General features: G+C 44.8%; 1 protein-coding gene across 3 annotated transcripts in view; it reads right to left on the bottom strand.

Annotated features, from left to right (window-relative positions):
- Positions 1-12: 12 nt before the first annotated feature.
- The window catches only part of LOC109469779 (R-spondin-2-like), a 39,960-nt gene continuing 21,590 nt past the window's right edge, over positions 13-18,382 (bottom strand). Inside the window, exons 1-5 of one of the 3 annotated variants that reach the window (XM_019768420.1) lie at positions 15,698-16,399; positions 3,030-3,218; positions 2,191-2,343; positions 1,403-1,621; positions 13-982 (exon numbers count right to left, since the gene is read on the bottom strand). In XM_019768420.1, the coding sequence (XP_019623979.1) occupies positions 786-982; positions 1,403-1,621; positions 2,191-2,343; positions 3,030-3,218; positions 15,698-15,782 (843 nt within the window). In that variant the 5' untranslated portion in view covers positions 15,783-16,399 and the 3' untranslated portion in view covers positions 13-785. Of the gene's footprint in view, positions 983-1,402; positions 1,622-2,190; positions 2,344-3,029; positions 3,219-15,697; positions 16,400-18,382 lie in introns of those variants that run through there. The other 2 variants (XM_019768419.1, XM_019768418.1) reach the window with 2 other exon arrangements.

Genomic DNA, 18,382 nt, shown 5'->3' on the forward strand with positions numbered 1-18,382 from the left:
ATCTCATTTATCACCTGACGTGATCATGACATCACACGTTAATTCTTTTAGCTTTTATTGATATCTTTACAGACTGTTCCTCTCTTTCTTTCAGTCCAAGGAAATCTTTTTCCATGTAATTCTGTATACAACCAAATCTACTGTAGACGCACACAGTGTAATATCTATATTAGTCTTGACGTTTGTTGTGTTATTCAGTGTTAAAAGCTAATATTTGATGACCCCTCCTCGTAACTGCAGCATAATTGTCTCTTTCAGCCCAGCTTCAGATGAGAAGTGTTACCAACATATCCGAAAAGTCTTCCTACTTTAAGCTAGGTCTGCCATGAGCTGCATAGGGATCGTTTATAAAGTTATCAAGCTAGATAAGATATCAGTTTAAAATGACATTTACTTGGTACCTTTGATGGAGTGATGGAGCTACACACCACACTTTTGAAGTTACAGTAGCGACAAATATTCACATCCTGGCTATCCATGAAAATCTTCAGCAGAAAGCTTCCTCGCTTATCACGAAATCCATTCAAACTTGGTCACTGAAAATATTAACATTTTTGGCTCTTAGTAACGCGTAAATCCCAGATCGCCAGCTGCAGTATCCCAAACAGACACATGTAACGTTACACACATACAGCCAGTCCTCTCTACATTTCAAAAACACTAAATATTCCTTTAGCGCGCTGAAGGAAGCAAACGACAAAATTAACTTGTATTTGTAGACCAGTAGGGCTACTATTTTCCATGCCTACACTTTGCTTATTTCCGACACTTAGTGCCTACGTTAACTACGACGCCGACGGCTCCACCGGAGGGTCATGTACCACTATTTGTCCAAGTCTACTTCTGTTTTCCTTTCTCTCCCTCTTTCTGGCTTTTCTTCGCTTTTTTCTCCGCCGTTCTCTCTTCCGCCGCCGTCTTTCCCTCTTGATCTGTGCGGCCAGCTCGGAGTGGTTGTCGATAACCAGCCCGTCTGGTCCTACAACTGCAGAACATGGAGAAACAGCACATTTAGGTCATATTTACTTCCGAAGAAGACTAGACGCCTGTCGTCGCAGTAACCAGCATTGTAGCAACACCCTGTGGTGTTGGGTTACATTTTGTTGCAGAACAGAGTTGGAGGGGCTGCTCACCATATATCATATATGAATGTGTTTAAGTAACAATAAACAGAGGAGTAGTTTGTTGGGCTAGACCATGTGAAGGTAAACATTATGAATTTGCTTTGGACATGTTACCTCTCTAGTTTTAATGGTTGCGTTCATATGATAAACTGTAATGGTTATGTATTTAGCATTGACTTTCATTGTTGTTTCTTTCAATGATAAATTGGTCTTTGAAACTTTTGTTATGAAGTGTTAATAAAATGAAATGACATGAAATGAAAGCAGAATCCAGTACAAACCTGGACAGAATCTGGGCTGCACCAGACACCTTGTGTTGCTGACCAGCTCGGGACACGGCCGTCCCAGCGGTGACGGTTTCTGCCACACCTGGCGTGACCGGGTCTGGTCACCCCACTTGTACCCACAGCTCGCACCGTTGCGCATGCACGGGCTCCATGGGCTCCAGGGACCTACCTGGCAGTCAACTGTGGGCATGCGCACAACAACGTCAGCGGCGTCTGGTGAGGGACAGAAAGTCACGTGGTTGGAGCGAGCGAGAAGCACACAGACAAGACCCCATAGGTTAGGCGAGAGAGCGTAATGTATCGGAATCAAGCAGTGTCTCTAGATTATGACATCCTGAATCACCGTTATGTGATTTGCTTGTGATCAGAAAACGCGAGGTGTGATTATTACTGCAAGGTCACAGAAGCCACAGACAAGCACACAGTACCAGCTAAAGTTTGGTATCCAGAAAGCAGCAGCAGAATAAAGCAACGCTTGAAGTTTCAGCAACTCAGAAAGAAGTAAGAACAAAAGCGTCATATCGAAACACACATAGGTCACTGAGCGGCTGACCAACTCATCATTTTATTATCATCATAGAGCACGTGCTCTACAACTAATCATTAAGCAGTTTATTGATAAACGGCAATTCGTACAATGAAAAGCAGTATATGATACTCATTGACAGTTGTTGCATGCCAGATTACTGTCGGTAGAAACATTTAACTTACATGGACGATGAAATCATCACAATCTCTTACAAGAAGAAGTGTCAAACCGCTTAAGTACACTCCTGTCTTACCAACATATTGGCACTCCCGTGTGAGGTTGGCGACGTACGGCTGGTCGGCTGGGCAGGAGGACACACACTGCCCTTTATACAGGAGGAACGGCGCCTTACATCGGGTACAGAAACTCCTGCTGTAGCACTGCTCACAGTTCTCCACTTTACATCCTGAAAGGTGCGTGAAACAATAAAAGGGATGTTGATTTTTCCAATGACCGGTGAAGAAATGTGGTACTGTCCCACGCCGGGACAATTTGGACCTTTGATGTACATGTATTTAATAATAACCAGCCCCCCTCCCCATGCTTCACACCCATTAGGGACACATAAGGCCATGTTGATTTGATTAAATGGATGACGTCCGCGCGCGCATGGATTTTCGGCAGTTTCAAAAAAAGTTTTCAACCATACTGTACATCGCACAAAACAGTTGCAAAATGAGCAAATATATACCGTAAAATATTGGAAAAAGATACCAATGTCGTAGAATGCCAAAATCAAACAAAAAAGACGAAAATGTAAAGAAATCAATTTGAAGCCTAGATTATTCGCCATACCATACTCATGTGTCATTTGGTCAACCTTCATAACCACGTAGTTTTCATAATAAAAGCAACTTTTCTTTTGCCAAACATTTTTTATTTGCACGCTCGCATCAGTTCTGGGGTTCCCAGCAGATGTCACCAGTCATCCATATAATCAAATCAACATGCCTTACCATATGACAATGTACGAACACTCCTATATTTCATCACAGCTTACACTTTATGCACTACACTTTGCAGCTGCTAGGTGTCGCTGGGTGAGGGGCAATCGTACGCTGGAAGTTTTAGGAAGATAAGGGTAATTCTTACTCGAGCACTTGTTGAAGTCGGGACTGCGGACTCCGTAGTACCCATGGGGACAGGTGTGGAGACACAGGCCCGTCTGGCGCATGCCCGAGCGGTACAGGAACAGGAAGTAGCGCGGGCGGCACGTGATGCAGCCGTTAATGGTGGAACAACTGGTGCAGCCTCGGGGGCACACTGGGTACAGACCGATAGCTGCAACAATCAGTACATTAGGAATTAATACATCGATAATGATGATTAGTCAATAACCATAGCAAGACCTAGGGTCGGCAGGTGCTGCAGCCGCATTGCATGGCCGAACAACTAGTACAACCTCGGGAATACAGGTCAATAGATGAGAAAAATCAATACATCAGTAATCAATACATATACATGTATAATCAATAATCAACAATATATACAACAATACGCTATGACAAGAAGCCGCGTCTCGTTCAAGCATAGGTCTTTTTTGCATACTGCGATGCTGTGTGATCTTTGGCAGCAAAGACTGCCTTGGCCTCAGAACTTAAGGATCTGATAAGACGTGATTAGAAAGTGCCATTACTCGCACGCGACAATGTTATTGTAAGGAAGAATCTACATATTAGCCTTGTAGCTGCCAACACTTGCACGCTACACTTGAGCAGTAAGTTACACCGTATTTCATAATCTGTACATATTGAACAAACTCGACACAGACCACCTTGACTCGGCACGCAGACAAAGTAATGTCTGGTAAAAAGTGGAACAAGCACGTTCTTTGTGTTGAGTCGAAAGTGATCCGTGTTGTAAGCTGTTGGAAGGGAAGAATAGAGCACGTTAAGACTTGGGCTCGCCACAGGTTAATCGTCAGGGTCGTTATAGCTATTTAAAGGCGAGACGACGATTCGAACTTCTGTAGATATACTTGGAATCTCTCTCCTTTTACCTGCCGTAATATACTTTAAGTTTCCCAGTGGGGTTTTAAATATCAGCCATGAGTCAGATGTTTAATCTCAAAATGCAAACACAAACAGACAAAGGCGCTCGTGCACGGACCATTAAACACAAGCAAAATATTGAAACCAAATCACTATTTAATGTGGCGGACGATAATTTTACCAATCTAAGCGAACTCAATGTAACAAAGACAGGTAAACAAATAATAATGCAGATATCCACATTGTGTGAGATATTCTGTATTAGTACAAGCTCTACTAGTTTCAGAGCCCACCGAGAGGACACACGTCCCACAAGCGGGCTAAGTTTCAATCACAGACTTACCCTGGATTTACCCTCACATTCTGTAGCGTGCCAGGACTTGTTCGGCATGGCTACGGTTATAGCGGGATTAAAATCTTATCTTAAAACACACAATGTACGACCATTCTTTGATTCTAAAGCATATTCATTTATGAGTTCAATGTAATCTCCATTCTTAGTGTTTTGTGTACATTATATCATTCCGTAACAACTACGCAGGCGTTATGTTCATACTGTCCTGAGAACGAGAACCTTTTACTCTCGAAGCTAAGGTTCTATTGAAGCGGTCAAGTTACAACAATACATTGACCTGAGTACATGAATAGTTATAATGAATGTGAAATTCTTCAAATAATCTTATGATATCGTAGATTCTTTATATTTATTGGCCTTAAATCGATTTTCTTTTTCCCTTCTTATAAAGGTCTGTAGATATCAAGGAGGCTAAAGAGAGACCTCCTCGCAGACTCGTTTGGCCATCTCTGACGATATTCACTCTTCGCCTGTACAAGAACACATGCCCAGAACTGGCCACACAAAAGACTTGAGGTGTTTGTGGAATGTCGCGGGATTTGTCCGGGAATGTTCAGGTTTATTGGACAGCTTATGTCTTCTCTGGAACTCTGCCAGGCAGGCATGTTTCTCGCGGCTCACACAGGCAAGATCGTATATACGTCGATGAAGGTTAGACATCCAGGTAATACGATATGCCAAAAAACAGTTACTCAAGCAACTGGATATGATTTTGAAAACGTCAGACGTTTCAGCTAGTATCCACTAGCTTTCGTCAGTGACTGAGAGACCAGAGGGGAAAGCAGGTTTATATACACAACCTGTTGATTGATATGCAAATAAAGTGAAGACAAATTTTTGGAAGTCGAAAAAGGACAACACTTAAGCTCCTGTCCTGTATAACAGGAGCTTTCAGACTAATTTCCATCATCTTGTCTTGACTTGTCTGACATTTGTTCCTTTTTCGACTTCCAAAAATTTGTCTTCACTTTATTTGCATATCAATCAACAGGTTGTGTATATAAACCTGCTTTCCCCTCTGGTCTCTCAGTCACTGACGAAAGCTAGTGGATACTAGCTGAAACGTCTGACGTTTTCAAAATCATATCCAGTTGCTTGAGTAACTGTTTTTTGGCAAGATCGTATATATCTTTCTAACAGAACATGAGGGCAATATAGTACACGTGCGCTTATAACCTTTAAACTTTTCATTCTGTTCATTACCTGTGTGAACGCATACAGGATAACAACAAATAGTGTAGCGGTGTTCCCACGCTGTCTTGGGAACGACTAATCTCGACCCCAGTGTGGAACTGTTGTAGTGGTGTTAATAAGATAGTTGTCCTTGTGCGGGGTTTATTCACAGCTTACCCGACCTAACACCGCCAATTACCACAGTACGTGGCGTTTAGCCATTATCTGTCCAGGCATGTCTGGCATGAGGGCGGACTTGTCTACTGACTTCTGGAAAAGGGGGACAGCCGCTCTTGTGGGGAGGAAAGTAAAATCTATGTACATCCAACCTGTTACTAATGTTTACGATGTCTTCAAGTTAGCCTAGAAACGTGAATAATTGGAAAAAGCCATGGCCAGTTCACAAGATCACAGCAAATGTACAAGGACTCACACAGTCACAGAGCCAATTGATATTTCCAACGTTATTCAAGCCTATATTTTAATGTTTGGAAAAACAGATACAGATCAGTACCCGACGCCATCCCCTGCACCCGGAAACTCTGCCAATAACCCATAAATACATATACTGTGTGCTAATGTTCAAATTGGCGGCGCCAAAACCAGAATAACGTTACCCCCTTCAACCTCCATCGTGAGCTATTCGATAGTATCGAGTAGGTACATGTATACTCTATTTACAGCAACAATGTCATGGCTCAGGCAAGGATTCGACCCCCGGGAAGCTGCAGACGACACGCGTGGCTCCCATCTGGCCCTGTAGTTTGTGTACGGGCGGTTTGAGATGCCAACCCGCGGGCTCGACATTTAACAGGGGCAGTGCTAATTGCTATCAGTATAAATAATATCAGACGGCCGACAGAAACATAGCTGGATGTTTTGATAATCGCGGACGGCGCCACTTTAAACAGTTTGATAACAGGACGTGGGTGGCAGAATTAAAACGTCAAGCCCCACTCTTTGATTATATTGGGTTCATACAATTTAAATTGTTTGTATAACTGTGCCGGTTGGATGTGGAAGTCATGGCTTTAACTACCGTCTGTCACACGGGACGTGTAAATATTGGGAGGGGGGCTATCTTTAGTGACTATATGAAAATGTTTACACAACACTCAAAGTTAAAGAACTGTCCACTTAATACAACTATAGTATACAGCTTCTGGGGACGACCAGATAAGTTAAGAAAGTTAAGTACTGTATATATATATTTCACTAACTTGAAGGCCCCTTGGATAGGAATTCGGAAACGATTATAGACATCATCCTACATTTGTGACTGCTGAATCCGCCTTCAGTAAACCGCCTGCCATGTCCAATACCTGGCTATGTTGACGTCTTTATTTGAGTTGATCCCTCAGTAGCATAAAAACAGACCGGTTTGCTGTATAAACCACCGTCAACCTTATCTTTAGTAGCTCTCGTGGTTTATCATGCTCGGGACATGTGTATTTATACAGGTGTATAGAAGACAGACCGTTTGACAGCTGTGCCTTATAGACAGGTGTTGTACAGAGATACCAGTTGTGACAGTGACCCAGCCCGTTAGCACCCCGGCGTGCCCGTCTGTCGCAGTTTGCTAACATGTCTCCCACCTGACAGCTTGATGGGGATGTTTGCGGAGTAAACATGGCGGATGACAGACGTTTATTTGACATACGCCTTCAGGCATATTTTAGGCAGGTGAGAGGACAAGAGGGAAATGTTTGACTTGCTGCGTTCATCATCTCGGGGGTATGGTGGGGGGGGGAGGGGTGTGTGTGTGTGTGTAGGGGGTGCTATGCGTCCACTGTTGTTCACTTTCCTCTCTCAAAAGGTCTGCGCACAGACTGTGCAGCGGCACGGGTTCCTCTCTGAGACTTTGCGTCTGTGACGTCAATTAATTCAAAATGCCAATTCGACTCAAGCATTGAACGGTTTTTTGTCCGAATCATAGTCATCTATCCTACTGGATGGGAAGAATTTTCCTTGATTTTCAAGGACTTGGGACTCAAAGGTTGCGAAGGAAAGGAACGTTATATGAAAAGTCAGCAACATTTTCGTTATTTCAGGCACGCTGAACTTTTCATATTTTTAATTTTCAACCCACGGCTTCTCCCAACAAAAACAACAACAAACGTCCCTCATGAGCCACCTTCTCCGGGGTCACTAGATCACCTCCGGTCCTGCCGACAACTCAGGTAAACAGCCGTGACGCAGGTGCGAACAGGTGTGCACATGACGTCAGCACCGCCGTGTCAAGGACGGGAAAGGCTCAGACGGTAAGTTGTGCGCATCAACACCCGTCACGGTAAGGTCAACTGTGACTTGGGCCGGGGCAAGCCGTCTTTATTTGGAGGTTGTTATTAAAACTATAAGCGCAGGCTGATCAACTAATAACGGAGATGTATAGTACTGAGCGGTCGAGAGCACATTGATGTAAAGTATGACACGTATGATCAGAGGAAGATATTTTTGAGACAGCATCATAGGGACTAGGGAGATCGTCTCCAATCCTGCCCTATTGGTCTCTTTCCGGGAAATGTCACGTTTGGGAACATTTCCAGTCATACGAAGTAGATGTGGAAGAGAGGGAGTAGACCAAAACATAGAAGGTGGCTGGTTGTTGAAGTGCAAAAAATTGTTGTGCAGGTGACCCGCGGTCTATTTAATAATATTATGATTTAGACCTTCTGGTTTTCAGGGGAGAGCATCTTGCTTGGAGCCTAGTCTTTTATCTCCACAAAAAGTATGGAGTTTCTCACCGTGCATATTTCTGATATGGCCATTGAATGTCCTTAATCATCCATATAGACATACGCTGAACTGTAAAAGCCATATGACAGACGTGGCTTGACCCGTGCACGATTCCAACAGACCCACACTGCACAGGGCACGTCCCCGACAAAGGCCTCCATTCTCCAGCGGCCCGGCAGTGACCCCACAGCCGCTACCGTTCCCCGTCAGTTGGTCCGCGGCGCTTCACGGCTGAAGGACCGAGGACTTAGCGGCTGTTCTGCGCGCCCGTTTCCCATGCTAAACCCACGCCACGGCAACGACAGACACATTGTCAGCTGGACGTGTCAACAATGGGAAACTCTTACACAACCTTCACAACCAACCAGAAAATAACACCGGCAATATCTGTCTAAGAAAAGAAGTCCATTTTTCCTTAGAATTGCCAAATAGATGTAAGAGCAATATTTATCTTTTTACAAGTACTCGTACTACACGGGTACGAGAGTCCCGGGATGTAGAATTTTTATAATTAGAAGACAATATCCTTCTGTGAGATGTCGTCTTTTACTGTAAAAAAAATTCCCGTAACGTCCCTAGTATTCCCAAGGAGGTTTAATATTCCCAAAGCGCCAATTGCAAGCTTGCACCACCGCCCCTTCCATGTTTTATACGGACGTTTGTACACCTTCCACCGTTTGTTGTGACACGGCTGAGGTGCGCGGGAAACTTGACCCGCCGTGGCGGCCTGGTCCCGCTGTGTCAGCGGCCAGGTAATAAAGAACCTGGCTCCTCAACCGTGTAGGTCACCCGGAGGCTAGTCTTCATTTTATTGAACTAACGCGTTTGGCACGACAATGCAAAGACAGCAGTAATGACAGAGGATGCACCAGTGGTAGAGACTGCTAAGGGTGGTAGCTCTAGATAAACTGACTACTGTCCGTCATCCCCTGACCATTGTACTCGTATCAGCGGTACCATATGCAGCGTTCGACCGGTCCTCTCCGAGGTCACGCCAGGGTTAATCACCCTCACATCTGCTCCATACGCCTGCCCTTGAACTCGTTAAATCTGTACTATGGACACCTCACTATGAGTTATGGTGCATTCACGACCGTTTAGGAGTTCAACCCAGAGGCTTGGTGGTGACCATAAATTATTGGATAGAGCCAGAAAGATACAGGACCACAAGAGCGATATCATTCAATACAATGCATAATACATTGGTAATTATGTAAAACGAATAACAATTCACAATTGCTAAAAAAACTACTTCAAACGTGACTCGTGTTTTCTGAACGCTTAAGAAACTTATTGGGGACCCAGATAATTTGCCGATGCAGAAGTAACATGTACTGTACAGAAGACGGCTCAACGATCCTCCCAAGAAAGAAGTTTTATTCCTTGAGTATCCGTTGCACTTCGACCTCCCGTGTGTAACAGTTACTGCCCTGCCCTACCCTGACCTGACCTGTACTGATACAGGCAGTGAAGGTATCGGATAACGGATCGATTCGGAGTCGCCTGACAGGAAATGAGTTTACACACATCAGTATTGATTGTCTAATTATACTATATATAGACAAAAAATCTTTATCTGTTCGTCTGTCTTTTTGTTTATTTGCCCTTTGACGTCGCTGAAACATCGGTCATGCGACGTTAACGTCATCACCACCTGTTAATGTTTTGCCAGGAGGCAAAAGGTGAGCGACGAAACGACGTGTCTTTACCTCTTCAAACACTCATGTACAGGATTCAATGCAAAGTATTCAGTAGCATTTTTGACAAGTCACCATCTAAAGGCACCAGCTACCTGACCAGGCCTTAGGCCTGTAAGTAACCACCATGAATAACAAGTTACAATCGGTTTACATGTATTTTGAGACATTGCTGAGGACGATATTCAAATATTGCCTGTCATAAAACTGGTACAGGCCCACATTAACAAGGTTAAGAAAATTTGAACCTCAGGTGAAAAAAATCAAATTTCACTGTTGGTGTTTAAATGACTTTTTTTCTGCAATAGGAGATTGTCATACGGATATAGACAGTCTCTCTATGCGCCGTAAAATGTCAACCATACGAATTTACATTGGATACTATCAAAGATCTGGCAGTGAAAATCCGTGTAGAAAAACAGCTCTCACAAACAACACTTTTCTCTCACGATAAGAGACGCATGTTCTGTATCACCACGCTGAAGGCTGCCTCCAATAGTCGGCAGAGTCGACACCTTGTCAGTCCTAAGTGAAGGAACAGGTGCCACAGACGACAACTTGAGACGCTGTTTTGTGCCAGAACGTTTTCTACGACAACGCTGTCAAAATTGACCCGAATCTCAGCCAACGTGGTCTGTGGAAACATTACAAATGTTGTGTCTCTGGGAATTAGCTTTTCATAAGCTTTTCTGGAAACAACCCATGCCCTTCAAGGTGTCTTCTATTACTTAATCAAGGACGTCTTCGCCAAGTTGTAGCGAAAATATCACAGTTTGATTGACAAGGGTATAGACGATGTAGTCGCAACAGCTTGTTACAATAAGCTGGGCCTAATGAAGATTATTGACTCAAGTTATGAAGGGCATTTCTAACAGACTACATTTCCTGCTTGGCACCTACTCCTGTCACACAGCTGGCCGGCCCTCGGGCGAGAAAAGGAAAATTCTGTCATTCGTGATTCATGAAAGTCGGTGGAAAAACGCCGAATTCCCCTCCAACAGCTGTGCGTGTTGCGGGACCACAGCCTCACACACGGGGAGAAACTCTGAAGGACACTAACAAATTGGGCGTCGCTTGGACCCGGCGGTGACACAAAAGGTCGTGGCGGGAAGCAATAGGCGGCTGCCTGAGATCTTCTGCGTTGCCATGGCGACGAAAGTAAGAAGTAGGGGCCGTAATTCTCCCCAGCTTCTCCTGTCCTCAGGGGTTTAATGCACCAGGTTACTGGGTACCAGCAACCTCAGATAGCCCGACCGATCGCGACTCTTCTTTTGACCGCATTTATATCAGTAGGACACTTGAGAAACATTCCAATCTCCACCAGGCAATGTCAATGACCGTCTTTCACAGTTGAACTGAAGGACTGGAGGATCTTTATTCATACGTGTTAAGGTGTATAACCACGGAAGGCCTTCCATAAACATGTCCAGCTTCACATTGCTACTTTTTGGTTGTTATTAGATTTTCGCAGATTCTATTTTCGGTTTGGCACAACGCCCATCTTTCACTTCTGACCTGTCTCCGAGGGCCCATTACGAAATCTGTCTTCCTAACAACCCCTTCTACATCCACACCCCCTGCCGTGACAGAACACAGCCTCCAACCATAGCCCAGCTTTAAGTGGTAGTCTTGACCAAGGTTAAGGATGGGAAAGATGGTCCGGCGCCTTCCTTAGGATCCTCCTTAACATTCCAAGAAGTTGTGAGATGCTTTGGTTGGGTTGGGGATCAGAGTGAACGAAAGAATAAATGAACAAATGATGGAGATTAGATAAGGATGGAATGCGGAGATGGGGTGATGGTTCCCTGCACACAAGAATTAAATTTGTATTACAACATAAAAAGGATTGGTCATGGTGCAACTGACACAAGTTAGCCATGCATAGCAGTTTCCTGATATACATATGTATGATGTTCCGTATTTCCTCCAATAACGTTAACGTTACTGTAATGAACATAAAGGGACAAAGCCTACAACAATTACTGTAGTCTTTGTAATGTTTCTACTTCTGATTTTTAAACGTCTGTGAGTGATAACACTACTCCGTACCGTCGGAGTACAAACTAGAGCTGTCTTTCATTTCTTGATTGATTGATATTAGCTACGTTTGAAGAATGATTGACATAACAGGTGACAATCATCTTTTCAAGATGTCAACCTGGAAACCAACCTGTATGGTACAGAATTTTCTCGGGCTACCGGTCATGTTTTGTTATTTTAAAAACAAGCCGTTGTGGTGTAGTCTGGACGTCAGACTGTTCTACTACACGGCTAGTACACGGACCAAACCCCAGTTAGACCGCGAGACTGGAGGCTTTCCATGGTAAAATCTCCTTGTTTACATGTTGTCCCTGGAGCCGAGGATCTAGCCTGTGTACTGGCCCTGACACCAGTCTGGCACCAGGCTACTGCGCTGTGGCCTAACGAGGTAACACCTGTCCACGGGACCCAACAATGACCCGGCATCGACCCAAGGCCTCTCTTTGTAGACCCTGACAGGACCCCCAAACAAAGACAAGATATAAATCACTTTTGACCACAAGTAAACTTTTCTATCATCTAGCACAATGTCATATCATACACGAGTATATACGTCTGTACTTTCATTGCATGTTCCTGGTTAGGATGTATTTGCTTTCTATATATAGCAAAGCGTCTGCTTGGTATGCCAATCTATTTGGAAGAATCCTATTCCAGGGTTGCATTGTGAGTTATAGAAACAAGGACTGAAAAGATAAAAGCAGCACATAGTAAGATCGACCTTCCCAGTCAACGCCGTCCACTGTTCCAGCGTGTGCTTTTGTTCTGCCAACCTTGTAAGAACGTCCTCCCTAACTTTTTCAGTCCTAGACACGTTTTCTAAAACAATTGAACTCACATCCCTGATCCATTGGCCAAGTCCGGTTTAATCCAGGATTTATCCAACTTTCCCCCGTCTATCTAACCACTATACAGATACAGAGCCAGCCCGCTGCCGGCTGGGCAGATGGAAGTTTACCCGGGTTTGACTGGTGGTCTCCACGTGAAGGACTTCTAACATTCCTCCGTCCCGTCTTCAGGTCTCCGACACGCCGAGATGTAACCGAGACACTCGGGCGTTTAGCGTAATCATGTGGACAGGAAACATGTCTTAAAACATCCTTAAAACGGTGTGTCTTTGAAGACTCTTTTAGTTTCTTGGCTTGTTATGAGCTGTGAAAGATTTTGTATGTTTTCCAGGTATGCTAGGGGATTGAAGTTTCAAAAGATTTTGAATCTCATTCACAATCAGGTATCATTCTTTAATTGTCGTTTTCTAATGAAGAAATGGTGAAGAAATAAATGGAATGTTCTAAGTTTTTTTTACCTTTTCCTACTCAAAGTCCTTTAAATCATTTGATGAATACTGAACACCGTACCTGATTAGGATTCAGACAAGCACAGAATGGTTTCAAAGAAAAGAAGATCCATAGACGTCATTCTTTCCATTTTGTTTAATTTTTGGATTTTGAATCGCTAGCTATAGATTGTTCCACCGATGTGAGTGATAGGTGTTGTACGAACTGTCGGAAACTGGAGGGTTTTTTTGCAGTCGATCACTTTCTCCACATTCCCGCCTGAGCCCACTTGTCCGCCGGGAAGTGTTCAGGGGTTACTGAGAAGTCACCACAACCAGCCAAGAGGGAAACCCTCTGTGGACAGACAACTTACTTAACATGGTTATCATATAGGGCCAGTCCACTTACAGAGCTGCATGGGGTTACCGTTTTACTGCCTTGTATTTCTCCTGTAGGCTCACCCCGCCCCGAGCGCTCTCTTCAGTCTTGCCACCCATGTCATTGTGTGTCATTCTACTGCCACGGCCCTTGGACTTTTCAGTGCCATGCAAGAAACTGACTCGCAACCTTCGTAGAAATTAGGACAACCGGGTTTTCAGTTACGAAAGGATCTTTAAGTTAAGGTAGGCAAGGATTTTGTTACGGGTTTTGCACCACTGATACCACCAAGTATATATGGCTTTAAAGAGCCAATACAAATGCTTTCCAAGCAAAGACTGTGCGGAAAGATCGTTACTTTCTTCTGACTTAAAGTAACGATCTTCCCACCCGGCACAACAGCTGTGCTTGCAGAGCATATAACAACTACTGGTACCAAACCCACCATAGAACAACCACCTGTGCATTATCCCTAGTCAACCTTTTGTACTTGCAAGAGGCTTACTTAAGTAGTGTCCACAGTTACCCCTGCAGTATGGTTATAACAGCTACTTGGCCTACTTCGGCTACACTCACACGTCCATTGAGATTGACAGAAAGTTCTTAAATGTATTCTTCTTTCCCTCCCTCTGTTACACTTCCCTCGCCATATTTCGTCTCTACAATGACACACAGGACAGGTCAAACTACCCTGTAAGATCTTTATCGTTTGTGGACCTGTCAGTCATCAAGTCGACATGGACCGGTGTCTTGTCAGGAGATTTTACCCCCAGAAGCACCGTAACACTACCGTTTGTGTAGCTGTCAATCAAAATGCGTCACGCCTTCTGGTTTCTATCCTAATCCTTTCAAAGTGTGACCAGGTTGGCTAGAAAGGCTTGATTCTCAGTGAAAGAAGAAGAAATTCAAAACGGATGACTTGTTTGGTTGTCTGGGTGATTGTCTGTGCATCTATCAATCACTCAATAACAAGGTCTTGGGAGTCAAGACGGAAAGGCCCTTTATATTTCGCAAACAACTGGTAAATTCCCTTTAGTCTTTCTAAAAGATTCTAAAGGTAAGAAAACTATGAATGGACGGAAATTAAGACACCAGCAAGCACTTTTACCTCAAAGAAAAGTTCCAAACTTTACTGTTTGAAGTGTTGCTGCGCTCTTTGATGGCTTAAGTGGGTTTGAGCACAAGTGGCAAGTGTTAGCGAAAACTAGTTTGGACAACCCCAAGAAAAACACGGCGATTTTCACCTACTTAGAACGTATTTTCTCAGGTCTTTATCCTCCCCTTCCGTCTGAGGGAAGTGACTCAACGATCCAGCAGGGAGCAATAAAACTTAATGAACGACATGCCCTCTCCCGCCCCGGTTAAACCCCTCTCTAAACAAGCTACAAATCCCGCCCGATACTGTCAAAACTTTCGGCGCAAACTTTGCAACAAACCCAGACCCCGCTATCGGGCCCTCCTCCTGTCGACACAAAGGAGAGAACCAACAAAAGCGCAACAGTGAGGAGGCATGATACGTCAACCGCGAACAGTGGCAGGTCACTTCACAGCGACAACAACAAAGGGGGGTCCATGAAAAGAAGACTGTAAGCCTCCTGGCGTTCGTACTAGTCGACTGAGAAGAGTTCAACGCGTAACTGATAAAGTACAGTGTCTCCATAAACAGAACGGGGTCTGGTCGGGTCTGGCCGTAAACACCATCCGGCCATCTCGTCCCCAGAGGTATAACGTCAGAAATACACCGCCAAAAATGATCTCTCTCCCTGCGTATTTACAGGAGTGTACATGTACTGTGTATGCGCCACACGCGTTGGGCAGACCTATGGGAGATTTCAGTGGTAAATTCACAGATACGGACCGCACAACAATAAGCGAAGCGATACCTATATCACACACACACACACACACATACACACACACTACATGTACGTTGTATTGGTGCCGCCGTAGATTATATAACCTCACAGCATAGGGACTCACGAAACAACAAAAAAGTGTGCCCGTCTTCACAGTTTCCTAAATCAATCCATCCCCCCACCCCCACGTAGCTTATGTCCAAAACACCACCCAAAGCACCTGACAAAGGCAGGGATGTGTACAAAACTTCTCCTACCTCGCTTAACTTTCCGCGGTTTGCCCAGCCCGACTGTGAACACTCCTACAATCATCAGGAGTGACAAGACCATGCCGAGATCCATGGCGCCAGGAACAGCGGCGCGAGGTCCAGAACTTGCAGAAGAACTACCGCTTTCTTTAGATGCAATCTTGAAGGAACACTCATGTCAAGAGTCCAGCGGCTGGCAGGGAATAGGAGCGAGCTCCCCCCGCATGTCCGCACGGGCTCCACCCGGGGCGCCTCGCCTGAGTTGCCGAGCAGCCTCTGTACAATCCCCGGTCAAATATCCCACTGGTGTCGGAGGAACACGGACAACGGCAAACTCGCGAGAATGCCAGCAGAATCGCGGTAATTCCAGTTAGGCCGAGTGAATGTGATCCTGTCCTCCACAGAACACTCCTGATTCCTGCCCTACCGCACCGTTACAGACCCGTCTGCCGCGGCATCCACACGCGCGCGCGTACACGCACAAACCCTGCGAAATTTCAGCAGCGACACCTGCTCAGTACGATCCCGCCCGTTGCCGTACCGTTAGACGTGTCCTACTAACGCCTACCCGCCGCACATGCTGCCCCTGCACTCCCCATGCACGGTTCAATGTGCGCAGAACTGTGTCAGACGATATATCTGTGATTGGTCTGAGCCACTGCCGATCGCCCAGATGCCCTCAGTGCTCTCTGCGCCCGTCCTTACCACCGCCAGAAACTACGGCAGTCCGGATAGGACAGTCAGTAATTATTTGCACTTAACTTGCGTACTTAACGTTACGGTGGCTTGCTAAAGATTGTGTGCGTTGCAAAGTACATATTGAGTAATTCTTGATAACTTACACATTATTACGTAATTATATACCTATCTGTGTTAATCGTTTTGCCATATGTGAACTATAGTATAGTAACTTTCTTTAGTCCCATTACAGCAGAATTTGTATTCATACTTTTCCAAAGAATACATGTTCATATTTCAGACAAACAGAAAATGATTATCATTTAACTTCGGTTCAACCATTCGCGGATGTTTTGAAGTGTGTAAGAATGCTACATTTAAAGCAGTGCTGAAATCGTAATGACGTGTCGTAACAGGCTTACCGTACTTTTTAGAGTAAGCCGGAGTCATTGCTCAATTAGGGACGGTGCACGCGTGTGACCACGGGCGGGGGGAGGGGCGGGTCCGTCCCATGATTGTGAACTACTTAACGGGACAGACACTTTGTGGTTCCTAATGACCGGGCGGGGACCAAACGTGTAAAGTAATACCAGAAGTTTCTATCGCAAAACACATGTGGCGTGGCGGGGCTGGGGTCGGATAGCCTCAAGCACAGGCGCATGTGTAGGTTTTATTTTCTGATTCATCAGCTATTTCTACTAGGCTACATGTTGAATATGGATTAAAGGAACTTGTAGGACCCTATTTTTGCGCAATATAAGTCATAGTTTCCTTAAACTGACTGTCAGTAGTACGTATACACTGTCAGTCCAATATCAAAGAACCAAAAGTACCACGGCCTTTGTCAATGAAACAGCTTCAGTGTGTACTACGTGGACGATTCTAATACAAAACAAACTGATGTGCTCAGTTGTACAGAAACAGTGAGTAGAACAGTGTCTGACTGCATCTTTTGTACTGAGGCCTATAATAGTATATAGTAGGGCGATGGACCATGACTCACCGTGGAACGGGAGGATAAAACTTAATGTAACCCTGTGTTGTCGTCTTTTATTTGGAATTGATGACGAATTTTTGGAGGGTTTTGTTTCTCCTCAGTCAAGCCTGTGCATACCGGTTGTCTCCCGATTCCACTTAACGCAGACATGTCCCTTAGTTTACTTGTTATCCTCCCTACAGAATGTGAAACGTACGGTCCCTGAGTACCCTGCCTTTCAGCACCCGACCATGAATGACGTTAGGGAGTGTGGTCCTTCAGAAGTTCCAATATTTGTAGAAACTTCGATCAACTCTCTAAGCCCTATTTACTAACTTCTGTGTCCACCGGGAGCCTATCAGAATGTGCTTCGGGGTGCTCCACTCAGCGGTAAGCACCTGTGGGATCGGCCTAACGCCGTTTGTGAATTCTCTGCCCTTGCCTTATTTCAAATCTGGTAGTCACTGTTGACTTTCTGGGCTAAAACAGGTTGGAGACGCCTTTCCCAGAAAACTCTTTTCTAAATAATCTGAAAACCTGTTTCCAAACGTAATGTTTGTTCTTGTAAACGAAAGTGTTCTCTTATAATTTCTGAAAAGCTGGAGGGACAGCACTTTGTCTATATCCAGTACTGTGTCCTGATATCCATTATGTTAATAGTCAGGTGTCTGCTGCCCCACGGTCTGTTCTGTGTGTTTTGGGAGCGGGCAGAAGCAGGAGACGGATGGATATTAGGCTGTTTTTTCTGGGGGTGCCAATTTGAAGTCAGAAGTGCCCCCTGGTAACGGAGGCCGGGAACCGAAGGAGGCCAGTTAGCTCGGGGCCCTCGGTGTCGTTACGAAGGACACGCAATCCACCGACAACAGGCGAGTACAAAGACCGAGAGGGGCATTTAAAAATGGACGTTTCTGAGCCCACGGGCCTTTCGAACTTGTCCCAATATTGTCTACTGATTGTAGATTATCACTGTTATTAGCTCAATGATTATTTCACGCCGTGCCTTTCTTTACAAGGCCGATATAACTGCATGCACTACGTTA

The sequence above is a fragment of the Branchiostoma belcheri genome, unplaced genomic scaffold, assembly GCF_001625305.1.
Source record: "Branchiostoma belcheri isolate BF01 breed outbred unplaced genomic scaffold, Haploidv18h27 scaffold21, whole genome shotgun sequence".
Taxonomy (NCBI): domain Eukaryota; kingdom Metazoa; phylum Chordata; class Leptocardii; order Amphioxiformes; family Branchiostomatidae; genus Branchiostoma; species Branchiostoma belcheri.